General features: G+C 45.5%; 1 protein-coding gene across 2 annotated transcripts; it reads left to right on the top strand.

Annotated features, from left to right (window-relative positions):
* Positions 1-1,374: 1,374 nt before the first annotated feature.
* Positions 1,375-13,360, top strand: LOC101076043 (insulin receptor substrate 2-like). Of its 2 annotated transcripts, XM_011606147.2 has the most exons (4): positions 1,375-2,026; positions 2,213-4,233; positions 4,485-4,978; positions 10,629-13,360. In XM_011606147.2, the coding sequence occupies exons 1-4, from the start codon at positions 1,568-1,570 to the stop codon at positions 10,631-10,633; spliced, it is 2,979 nt and encodes a 992-aa protein (XP_011604449.2). In that variant the 5' UTR covers positions 1,375-1,567; the 3' UTR covers positions 10,634-13,360. The 2 variants fall into 2 exon arrangements, with proteins under 2 accessions (XP_011604449.2, XP_011604448.2); XM_011606146.2 differs by having other exon boundaries at positions 1,375-4,233.
* Positions 13,361-13,386: the final 26 nt, after the last annotated feature.

Here is a 13,386-nt window from a genome sequence, read left to right as displayed (position 1 = left end):
GTGGGAACCTATCACACCACAATGTCCCACAGAGTGTCTACAACATACAGTGTTTTTATGGAGGTGTTTGTGGATGTGTTATCTATCTCAGATTAATTTTGGCCTCCAATGCTGAAAAAACTCGCGGTGGCACAAGCGTCCAAACACAGAACAACAGACATTAGCCAAATGTGAACAGGGATCACACAAAGATATCAATGACAACAATAGTAATCAGAGAAGGTGGGATTACCCTTAATCTGCTGTGTTTATGTGTTAGAGTAAGAGGGTGCAGTGTTTACCAGGGAGGTGTTTTCACAAGATGCCCCTTCTTCATCTGTGGAATCACATAAGCACCTCAGTGACACATAGACCATATGGGAAATTACTGACATAATTACCAAGATTCAATGAAAAGATGTCGGAGTCTTTCCACGGGCAGCATCATCCAAACAGACCAGTGTGCTCCTACAAAATGCTTGCGGGGCAAACTGTTGGTTTCCTTTTCTAAACGCGCGTCGCAGTTGTGCGCCGCCGTCGCCTGCACGATGCCACCACATGGTGGCGCCATTTCTACACCTTGCGTTTACTCCCAATGTTCTGACGCATTTGCTTGAGTCATCCCATAGATAACAAACACCATGGAGTCATTCCCCTTGTGAGAGAAGGGTGTTTTTCCAGTCGGCAGGAAGATTTTGTAGTAAATATGCAGCAATGGGCATTGTAAGCAAGACAAGAGAAGAAAAACATGAACAACAGGAAGACAAACAAAATCCAAATGGGAAAAACAAGCCATCCCTATCGGAGTTCTAATAACCATATTACAAATAATGACCATAATTGTCACCACAGAGGAGGATGGTTGGAAGAAAAAACGGTCAGCTACTGAAATGGAAAACGCAAGGATACAATTGTAAACACAAGTTTAAAAATAGCCCATCACTCCTTACATAACAAGTGGGACATCACGGTTGTTTACAGTGTTCGTGGTGGAAGATGAATGTTACAGTCCAGTACTCAGTCAGAGACGTCAGATCCCCACATTACACAAATAAATTATAGGAAATAAAAACAAAATTATATTGGCAAATTATAATAACAAATAAAAAGTCTATAGTGAGAGTATGGATGAACGAACACATAAAATGAGCCGTGCCTTCATTTTTCAAGCTCCCTTTTCACAGTAGCTTGCTGTACAAAGTGTTTCGTAATGGGTTTTTGATAATTCCTCTTTCTACAAGAGCGCAGTTCAGAAAACGAGGGCGGGGTTTGCATTTCTTGAATGGTTCCATCAGCCAATGAGCGGCGCCAGGGCCGGTTGATGGACGGGCACGGCCCCTGCAGGACGCGCCGCCCCACGGTGACTGTGTTTGATTCTGTTTAGAGCAGCAGCGTCACATGTTGTTTTTCTCCAGGATCAGATCAGTCTTTGGTCGGGTCCAACTGTACTGTTATTGACAGCGGAGCGGATGCATCTCTCGCCGCCTGCTATGGATTAGGCTGCAACGGCTCACCTTTCATGTTTTCTTTGCAGCGAGTTTTAAAAGGAGTTTACTTTTAGCGGACTCGAATCGAGAAGTGAAGAGAAATGGCAAGTCCTCCGACGACGGCTGGACACCTGTTATCTAATGAGACGAGCGGCGTGAAAAAGTGCGGCTACCTGAGGAAACAGAAACACGGACACAGGCGCTTCTTCGTGCTCCGTGAGCCGACCGAGCGCTGCCCTGCTCGGCTGGAGTATTATGAAAGCGAGAAGAAATGGAGAAACAAGTCCGCCCCGAAACGGGTAATAACTTTGGACTCCTGTCTGTGCGTAAACAAGCGCGCCGACGCCAAACACAAGCACCTCATCGCCCTCTACACCAAGGACGAGTACTTTGCTGTGGCTGCTGACAACGAGGGGGAGCAGGAGAGCTGGTACGCGGTTCTGACTGAGCTCATAGCCGAGGGGAAAGTGTACGATAGCCCGATGTCCACCTCCTCTTTGGTCGGCTTTGAAGAGGCCAGTTATGGACTCATAACTCCTGCAACATCTGCCTATAAGGAGGTATGGCAGGTAAATTTGAAGCCCAAAGGTTTGGGTCAAATCAAGAACTTCACTGGTGTGTACAGACTGTGTTTATCAAGCCGGACCATCAGCTTTGTCAAGCTGAACTCGGACACGGCGGCGGTCAGTTTACAGCTCATGAACATCAGGAGATGTGGCCACTCTGACAACTTTTTCTTCATCGAGGTGGGCCGCTCAGCAGTCACCGGACCCGGTGAGTTCTGGATGCAGGCAGAGGACCCGGTAGTGGCGCAGAACATCCACGAGACCATCCTCGGAGCGATGAAAGCAATGAAGGAGCTGTCTGAATTCAGGCCACGGAGCAAGAGCCAGTCAGCCAGCACTAACCCCATCTCTGTGCCCACACGGCGCAACCTCAGCAACCTCCCCCCCAGTCAGACGGGCCTGGTGAGAAGATCTAGAACAGATAGCATTGCAGCCACCTCCCCTGGGAAAAAGTTCACATCCTGTCGGATAAGAACAGCCAGCGAGGGAGATGGAAGTGTTACCCGGCCTGCGTCAATGTCTATATCGGTGAATGGGAGTCCCACCAGTCCAAACTCTGGGAGTCATCTCAGCAGGTCCCACACTCTCATCAGTGGGCGCACCTGCAGGATGATAGAATCTTCCTCCAACCTGCACCATAGCCAGTCCATGCCCGTGTCCAACTCTCCTCCAGCTGCATCCAGCCCCATCAGCATGTCTCCGAAAGGAGGGACTGGTACCTCCACTCCTGATAAAGTCAGGCGTCCTTTCAGCTGCAGTGCCTCTATCTCTGGCTCTCTTAGTGATGCTGGCTTCATTCTGTGTGAGGACTACAGCTCCAGTCCAGGAGACCCCAGATTCCTCCCCCTCACACGCAGTGACACCCCTGACTCCCTGTCCAGCACACCTCCATCCCGTGACATTGGGGACCTGTGTGACTACATGCTAATGGAGGGGACAAACAGCAGTAGAGCTGGAGCTTGTGGCGATTGTCTGACATTTGACAAGGTTTACAGGAAGAGGACACACTCGCTTACAACTCCACGGCAACAGAGGGTGGTGGCACCGCTGTCCTCTGCCTCCCTGGATGAGTACACACTCATGAGGATGGCCCATGGACAGAATTCTCACTCAGCCTCACCTAAAGTGTGCTACCCTGAGGATTATGGAGATATTGAAATTGGTTCATCCAGAAGCTCCAGTAGCAACCTGGCAGATGATGGCTACATGCCAATGACACCTGGAGTGGCATCTCAGTCTGGCAAGGCAGACAACTACGTGCCCATGAGCCCCATGTGTGTGTCAGCACCAAAACAAATCATAAACCCAAGGGTGCATCCTCAGGCAGCCACCAATGGAGGCTTTAAGACCAACTCGCCATGCAGCAGTTCTCTGGAGGACAATGGCTATATGAGAATGTGGTGTGGCTCCAGATCTTCGATGGACAGCCCAGACAGGCACGGTGAATACATGAACATGTCACCTGGAAATCCCCCTCCACTCCAGACGCCACCTGATTACTATCCAGGTCTGCTGGCTGGCGAGGCTGCGTCGGTGAGGGCGGTTTACCAGGCTGGCTCCCTCGCACTCCCAGCCAAAGTTCAGGCCACCAAGCCTGAGGAAAGCAGCCAGTATGTATTGATGAGCCCTCAGAGTTCGAGGCAGAAGATGGGGGAGTCGGACTATTATTCAGTCATGCAACCAGTTGTAGCTCAGTGCTCCTCCATACCTTCCCCCATCAGACATAGTCGGCCAGAGACCCTGTCTTACAGGGGGAGACTGGGCAGACCTAACAGGCTGTCATTGGACACCCTGAGGACCCTGCCTAGCATGAACGAGCACCCTCTTCCAGGAGAACCTCGGAGCCCCGGGGAGTACATTAATATTGACTTCAGCAGCACCCGATATTCCCCACCTTCCACCATTTCCAGTGAAAGCCAGCCTTCATCTCTGGGTTCCAGCAGCGGAGGTCCCGGCAGGTCCTCTCTGACAGAGTACATAAACGTGGAGGTGAGTTTGAACTCACTCAAACAGGCTCCTGCTGAGCGGCTGGACACCCTTCCGGAGCTATCGCAGTACCCCTGCCCCGAGGACGGCGTCTATCACCTCGATGGCGAGAAAAGGTCTCAGGGTCTTTGCGACGAGGCAAAAAATGACTACAGTGAGATGAAGTTTGGGGTGACCAGCTCGCCCCCACAGCTCGTCCCGCAAAACGCCGCAGGGTATGTGTGCGATGTGTCCTTTGTTTCAACGATTTATAATAGATATACTAAAAGTGCTCATTTGGCTACATTAACATTCATTTAAAATAATTTTAATGAGGAAATTGAGCACTTTCCTTTGTTAGTAGGAAGTGTTAGTTAATTGAACTGTGAATTACTACATGTAGCTTAGATTTCTCTCCACAATAGCTTCCCTAATTTTTAAGCAGTTTATTGTGCTGACTGATGTCCTGTTTGTGTAAACATTGCAGTAAGGCCAGTATGGAGAGGAGGATTACTCTGGAGGACCAGGGGATTCCGGAAGGCATCGGGGTCTTTTTGATCGGCACTGCATCTTCCACGGTAGACCCCGACTGCTCTGCCAAGGTGATCCGGGCCAATCCGCAGGGACGCCGGCGCCACAGCTCTGAAACCTTCTCCTCCACCACTACGGTGACGCAAGTCTTCCCCTCATTTGCCCGTGGCGATGCAATGAAACGGCACAGCTCGGTGGAGAATATCTCATCTCGAAGCAGCGAAGGTTCTGATGATGAGTATGGCAGCCCCGTGATCAGGCAGAGCTCAGCTGGTTATCCAAATGGTCTGAACTACATTGCCTTGAACTTGCTGGAGAACAGGAATGGAGAGAAATGTGAAGATATTACTGGCTTCAAACCCACCAGCAGCTGCAAAGGAGGCATCAATGGATTACACAGCACGCCATATGTCTGTTTGGGATTCAAGGAGGCTGCAACCACTGCCAAAGGTGAGAGCTATTCGTGGTCTCTTTGCAAAAAAACATATCTTAATTTCCAGGTTCAGCTCCTACAGCTGATATTCTAAAGCTAGGAGTGTGATAGGCGGAAACAACTTCACTAAACGAGGACAGAGCTGGTCTGTGCCGTTAGCAGGGGGAAAAAAAGAGCGCAAATGTGTGTTTCCTCAAAATTCAAATAAGCTGGGTGGATGTTGAAAAATAGGAAGGAGGCGCTTATGTGGCATTCACGTGCTCCTCGTACTTTTGACTATCCAGGCAGATTCTCCTACACAAATAACAATTCTGAAGAATACTTTACATTTACGCGACATCCACTGCATCAGACAATAGGCAGAATTCTGAATCTGCCTGCATGGCTTTATTCTTTAAAACCGTCTGTATGAGGTGGCGTTGCTGTGTCCTGCAGCACTTGAATGCAGCATGTGACTGGGCTGAGAACACTGAAGTAAACAAGCACCATGACTGAGCAGGATGCTGCCTCGCTGCTACTGTTGTGGGCTGCAGATACTAAAAATACACAAGCAGATTTGCGGGTTTCCACCAACGCTTATTATGAATGGAGGAGTTTGTGACAAACACCAATTAATATACTGAAATTATGATGTTATACTCAACAGTATTTCTCTGTCGTGTATAAAGATTTACCTCCAGATGCAGTTAGAAAGCATTTCCTGTTTTGTTTTGGGGTTTTTTTGGTTGTTTTTTTTCAGGTGGGTGCACTTTAGGATGCATTGCACATCGATATGACCTCGATAGACCCTCTCAGTCCCACCATTCCGTGATCAATATTGCACCCCAGAATATCACAGTGAGCAAAATAAAACGGTGGAGTGAAAGGGCTGATAGTGTTAACAACAGGGAAAATTAACATGAAAGCTCTTTGTCGGACACAACGAGCTCACGTGTTTGCCAGCACGTAGGGTGGGAGGCGGACGCACTGACATGTGAGGCCCAGCACAAGTGGATGTGTGTTTGTGTGCACGTCCTTGTAGGCAGTGAGGGAAAACAACAAAGTGGACGAGTGGCTGTGCGGACACCAGGTAACTGGATGACATGCTCCGCATTCCTGGCAGAGCCTGTTTGAAAAAAGATTGCTGTGAAAGAGGCCTGTTTGTGTCGCGGCTTTAGGCCGTTTCCAAAGAAAGTGGCTTTCATTCATTACAAGGGCTCTGTGTATGCAAAGAGAAGTGGTATTATGTTTCCCGTTGAAGAGATGGGGACCTCTATTGATGCTACAGTTTTTAGTTTCATTTTGGGGAATAAAACAGCAATTTTGTTTACCACAGGTTAGTGACTGAGTTATTGATGATGCCTTCCTTTTGCATGTGAGGTTTACAGCTTGTTTGTTTTCACCCAACATTTGCTGCTGTGCACGTGCTCTTGTTTTGTTTGAGCTAGTGGATAGTTTTATGGTGGTAATAAAGCTTATTGAATGTAACCAAGAGGGAGGGAAAGGCACACACATGCGGACTGGAGCACGGATGCTTGGCAGTCAGGGCTGTTTTTTTCTCTTGGAGATTTAATTTTTTTCCAGTTTTGTTTTCCATTAGTGTGGCTCGCATCCGTGAAGACTTGGCAGAGCTGTGCAGGGAGCAAAGGAGAGAGAGAGCGTCGCTTGTTTTGTTTCCCAGTGCTGCTCGCCTGACGAAATGAATGCGTCCATAATGAGCCAGGATGGCACGTGCAGTTCAATGCCCTTCTGCCTCATTAGTCTGTTCACTAAGCAGAAGTAAGACAAGCAGAGAGGGGGAGATGGACTACAGGCCTGTATGCTTGGTAGAAAGAGGCAGCGAGGGGCTTGAGCTGGAAAAGCAATAAACAAACTCATTGGTGAGGCCCAGCTTCATCCACAGCACGTTCTACGAGCATATAGGTCGAGCATTCGTTGATGTCTTCTTCTTTCAGTGCGCCTGCTCACGTGGCAGAGGTGTTTACACCGTGCCAAGCTAGATTCCGCCTCCTTCGGCCCGGCTAGCCACAGCTCAGCCAGGTGGATGTTCTATTCAGACCCAGATTAGCCAAGTCAGCCATCTCAGTTCCAGTCCTCAGCTGACTAATACCTTTATCTGATGGCATTGACCAGCAACTACTTTCTCATTAGCACAGTTACATGATTCTTAACCCACTTCCATCTTGGTTTAAAAGTTTAACGGCAATTAGCAAGGTGTTTTTGCAACTATAGGATTAGGAGCACAGCTTATCTGTACATAGTTTTAGCTTGTTTTGGAAATAAATAATATAGAAATTCACACATATAAACAGAACTGAGCACACATGTTGTTATTGGAATAAATCTGATGCAGTTATTGGTGATAAAAGAAGGGTCTCTAAGACAGAAGGGACCCTGCTGTGAGACCAAGTCAATCCTTAGTGGTAGTGGCAGATGGCCACTCTGACTCTCTGAAAGGTGTGTGTGTGTGTGTGTGTGTGTGTGTGTGTGTGTGTGTGCGTGTGTGTGTCCACACACCTGCCACTCTGCCCTATGTTCTCTCACACAGACCCTCTCATTACTGTTCTCTATACCATCACTACCGCCCAAACATGTACATGCTGTTATGTATAATGCATTTCACTGGCTTGCACGCACACACGCCCCCTTCCCTACTCACTGCCCCTGCTCTAATGACAGCTCAACATCTGCCACACCCCACAGGCTGCCTAGTATGACCATCCACTTTGAGTGTGTGTAATTCATCAACCAGATTAAAAGCATTTGTGGCCATCTACTTAAATCCGACTTCCTGATAACGTCATTCAGTTAGCAGATGTGCTGGGTGCATCTAACAGCGTGGTGCTGTGCACGTGCATGTCTTTGCTTCATTTTATGTCTCATTAGTTAAAAAGTCATCCCGAGTTGTTTAGCAACCATTGCTCATTCAGCAGCTCTCTCTCGTGTCATTTTTGCCTCAGTGCTGTTGTTTTTTTCCGCATGCTGGAAATGGGGCTACCCTCTTGACTTTGCGGCACTGTGTGCCTCCGTTTTTGCAATTTTTACTGTGCCTTCTTTTGTTCTGGTACACAGAGGATTACCTGTAAAAGCACCTTGCGCATCCGAATACAACAGCTGTGATAATATTTTTAGTTGCCTCCGTTTCTGACCTGCATCAAAGCTGAGCTCTTGTAGGTGTAACAAAGAAGTGCAAACAGCCGAGCTGGGAAATCTAGAAATGCCATGTTACATGATATATAGAGAGCAAACGTGCACACATAACGGGGATGGCTGGTGTATCAGAGTTTCCAGGAGTTGTCTGTGTGTGTGTGTGTGTGTGTGATGGCATGGGGAGGACGGGGGGGATAAAGTAGGCCGGGATGTTCCAGACAGAAGTGCTAGCTGCTAGATAACTGCATGGCCAGCGTTCCCCACATTTAGCCAACCGCAGCTCCAGATGAGATTACTAGTCCTGCAGGCGAGATTAGACGGTCGAGGTCGATAAACGTGAGGTCGCATCCAGTCTGAGGACGGCAGTGGGGAAATAATATATGGAGCTGTTAAATGTGATTTCAGCCCAGGCCCAGCCAAATTAAACTCCAAGTGTTATCCATCCACTTGAAGTTTATCCATCCACAAACAAACAAGCAGACAAACTACACACATGGGTGACTACTCTGTATTACTCAGGTCACCCTTAGTTTCACGCTTTATTTGTTTTTCAAAGATATACTACAAGTCCCCCATCCTCAACACAGTTATATAATTCTTGTGCGGTTTCATGATATCACAAGCTTCCAGTTGACCAGCAGTCACGTAAACCCTCCCCCCCTTTTTTTTTTGCCTCTGCCTCATTCAAAAACACAGTAACGGGCTTTCATGTATTAACATTTAGATAGAAACGAATGCGCATCATTATTATTATTTATACTATAGATGAGGCCATTTGTGGAAAATCAAGAAAAGGAGAAACAGATATGTTTCCCAATTTTCCTTCAGAATTGAAAGTAAAAGAGATTAAATGTACTCGTTCGTCTCATATTGCTGTAATCCACAAGTACTGCTACATTTATTGGGCGAATAAAGAGAAATTCTAATATTTTCCTGCAGTTTAGAGTTATTTCATATCCATAGATGTTCCTCTTGACATTAATCTCTACTTCTTAATCTGCTAAATGATTCAGTCATTGTGTCTGTCACAGCTCACGTGGAAGCACATCTCTCTGTACGCGTATCAGAGATGCGTCACTGCGTGCTGCTCCTCCTCTTTTCGCTCCGTGTCCATAGCAACACGGCAGAAAGACAGGAGACCCCCACCCTCCCAACCACACACATCCCACCGCATTCCAGATTATGTAATTACGACCGTCGCCGACCAGCCTCCCCCACCGTCCTCCAAGCACTTCCTGGCATCACAGCTGGTGCGTTAAAGAAGTGACACACCATCGCTATGCAGGGAGAGGAGAGGACGGGGACGGGGACGGGGACGAGGTCGTGGGTGGGGGAATAAATTGGTGTTACTGCTGAAAGCACAGCGAGTTCTTGACCTTAAAGGTTCCACGTTCCCAGTTCCTGGGTGTCTCACCAGGTGGAGCGCAGAACTCCCCGTTCTTGTTACTGCGACGGCGTTATGAATGCGAGTCTGTAAATGGGTTCATAAAAAACAGTCTGTTCTCTCCATCCGCTTATGTCTGCTGTCTGCAAGGGCTGAATTGTTGGCGCCGCTCCGTGCTTGTGTGGTAATGATTAGACGACAGAGCAACACCTGTTTCAAAAATAATCCAATGCTGCCCGTTGCGTCCGGTTTCTCCATAGCTTTTCCATTTGTTTCTTTTGTGTCACGCGTAGGTCATTGGTTTAGGAAATACCTGACATGGTTCAACAGTGTCAATAAAAAAACCCTCGTCACTCTTCCTGGATATGTGATGGGGGCTTTTTATTACCACCTAGAGATGCCTCAGATGAGTCAAAAGTGCACTGTAGAAACATGACAGGTATGTTTCCAACCAATTGACCTTTAATTACTAACTAAAGTAACGGAATGGGTGACTGAGCCTAAATAGGAACATTTAATTATCGATGATGATCAGAGGTCTGTCAAGAGCTGCGAGTGATTGCGACTGATTCGGAATGTTGTAATGAATGGTTTTCTTGAACTGCGGCTAATCACACTAATTATGTGATTGGAGGGTGTTGTCAGAAACTCAGACAGGTTCCCAGGAAAGGAAGTTTTGTTTGTGGTTTAAGGGTTTTGAAGCTGAAGGGTGTCAGTGCTGTTTGCGAGAAAACCCGTCGGTGCACTTTTAGCGTTAATCGTATAGGCTATTGTTGGTTAGGTAGTTTCTCTTCCTGCTGTTTCACACACCACAGTTTTGGTTTTGTGTCAATATTGCCGCTGCAATTTGCAACGGTAATCTGTCAATGTTGTATTTTTTCCTTACAAACTGTTGTTTTTATGAACCAAGGTGTTTATTTTTTAATCTCACTAGATTTTTTTTGGCCCAATTAAGGAAATCTTTGCTGAAAATATAAAAATTATTGAAATTGTAGGTTGTCTATTGATCCAATTTCCCCTCCTTTCTATTCAAACGGATTTAGATAATTGAAAATGGCTACAAAAGCTAACAGCTAAGAGCTAAGCTAAATTTATTGCCTTGTTTTTGTATTTGCATTTTGGATTAATTTCATTTTCCCTTCTCTCTCTTTCAGACTGAAAGACTCTTCTGATTTGCCATCTTCACCAACCAGCTGCTCGTGAACCTCTCTCTCCTGCTGTGTGGCGCAGCTTCAAACAGACTGTCTGCCTGCTCCATCCTAAAAACACATGCACACAGATCCAATCAAAAGAGGTCACCATCTTTGCATGGTCTGAATCTGCTAAAGGCATCACAGGTGTGCTTGTTTGTGGGTGTGTGTGTGTGCGTACACATGTGTGTGTTAGCGAGTGAGACTGTGTCCATCTCAGTTTTCTCTTCCCTGCACTCTCAGAGGCCATTTTCATCTTTGACCCACATTTTGGCACAAACACAGAAGCAAAGATCGTCAAGGCAACAAACAAACGAACTCTAATGGTACCCACATACTGTTCATTTACCTGAGGGTAGTTTTGATCTAGTTCCAGGTGTTTGTTTCTGAGTGTGACCAACTGCTATGTTATGGCAAAACCCATTATAAATATGACCCACAGAGGTACACCAAGTATAAGAATATATTTACAGTTAAAATTGTATTTATTTTTGGAAGATGAATATCTGATGAGACCTACCCAATGCCTTAATGTCTATATTATCCTTGTGTTTTTATGAAATAATATCTGAATATTCTATTTCAGTCCACCCAACTGGACCTAAATCTCTATATTATTATTCATTTGTAGAAAAGAAGAATTCTAGCTTCCTATGAAAGACCTATTATTTCAGAATTGTACAGTAAAGGGGCTGCTTGAGATCAGATTTATTGTGCCCATATTAAAGTATTTTCTTAATTACTTATTTATTCTAACCTAGATTATTTTTTTCCTCACATCAAAGCTCTGAATTTAAAGGAACGGATTTTTAAATGTTTAAGACTGATGCATGTCAACTCGGACCCCAGGAGACCAGGCATCTGAATGCACTGAACCTCCCACAATTCCTCAGTCACTTGAGAGCCCGAAAACCTCACACACTCCTACCTTTAAACCTACGGCTGCGCCCAGAAGTCGGTGCAGGCCGCTCCTGCTGTGATCATTGGATGCCGGGTCTTGTTCGATAAAGGGGTGACGTGGTTCAAGAATATCAGATTATCGTGGCAAAATCGGGAATGTTTCAGTTCAGCGGATAAGGGCTGAGACGAGGAGATAAAAGGGGACAGCGGTGCTGGACAAGCACTGAATAAAAAGTAGGAGAAGAAAGGCTGACAGGCACATCTGGCAGCAATATGGAGGTTCACTGGAGAAACGGCTGTCCGAGAATGATGAGAAAGTAGTGTAACAGTTTTTAGGGAGCTAATGTAAGAGAATAGTACTATTCTGTGAGCAGCGCTTGGTAACATTACCCACCTTTGTTTACTTTAGGCACCAGCTCTGTAACCACACATTCATTACCGTAATATTGGCTCCACCAGCTCCATATTCCCCAACACGAGCCATCTAATTTGATCTGATATCAGCGAATGTTAGCCACCTGTTTCTTTCTCATTTCCTGGAGATATTAGACACACAGTTCTAATTTTTGGTAGTATAAGCCACAAGTTCCTGCTTGACTTTAGCTAAAATTAACCAGCAGCCCCTTTGATGATGACTGATGTGCTGCAGTGATTACCTGGCTACTGGCTAGCTATAGCTATAGCTAACATAATAGGTTAAGCAACAGTGCTGGGTTAATAATGTACCGATAAATTATTGTTCACAGTGAAAATGACATAATCTGATACATATCTCTCGGGAAAAGAATTCAAGATAAAGACAGAGATCTTGTTCTAATGCAAAGAATGTCGAAAAATGAATCTTCCTGTTTGGCAAACCAGTTTCTCCTGAACCTCCACAATTGCCCTCAGATGTTGAAGGTACTGTAATATTTTTGACACCCTGACTGACTGCCATTCAATGGCTGCTGTCCTGACCAGCTCACAGACCTTGTAATGTGTAGTAGATTTGTAGAATTTAATGTCTAAATGTATGGCTGGACTGGGGGGGGGGGGGGGGGGGGGGACGCCATAGAAATATGATATGGGAAATGATTTTAACAGAACCAGATGTTCCACATGAAGTGGTATATATTTATCTTCAGTCATGAATGTGTATATTGTGTACATATAAAGATTTTAACAAAAAAAAATCTATTCAAAACAGAGTATTTAGATTTTATCTATGTTGCATAGTTACTATGTTTGGCTACAGATTTTTTTCAAAGGGTTTCGCTTTGGGGTTGTACATTATATTGTATGGTTTCTCCTGAAAGTCTCTGTAACTATGGGGGGAAAATGCTCTGTCTATTTTACTAAAGAGATCTATTTGCCTTGTTGATACATTGTCCTGATGGCATATGCAATAGTGACATGGAAACAATCTAATTCACACCAATGGAACCAAATGTAACATTGCGTTGATCATTTTTCTTTTGGACGCCAGCAGGAGCGCTTTGCTTCTTGTATATTTCACTTCCTGTCAATCGTGGTTTGCTTTTGTCGATGGGAATTTTGGCTCTTGACACATCTCAAAGCGCCCCCTCCCTATTCTGTGTGTCCATGCATGGACTTAATGATATGTTCTCTCTTTTTTGATCGACTTGGTCTGAATGTGTCATTGTCTTCCACTGTAAATAGTTAAATATAATGTTTATTGTGAAGCTCACGAGAGATGATTATAATGGTTTAAAATTTATGGTAGTCAAGTATTGCTTTTGTCTGTATTGATTATGGATAGCGACCTACAGAAATAAATAGATTTATTTAAAGACTCACACCAGGTTTCTCTCCTTGTTTTATA

Source organism: Takifugu rubripes, chromosome 8, assembly GCF_901000725.2.
Source record: "Takifugu rubripes chromosome 8, fTakRub1.2, whole genome shotgun sequence".
Classification (NCBI taxonomy): domain Eukaryota; kingdom Metazoa; phylum Chordata; class Actinopteri; order Tetraodontiformes; family Tetraodontidae; genus Takifugu; species Takifugu rubripes.
This window is presented reverse-complemented; position numbering and strand designations above follow the sequence as displayed.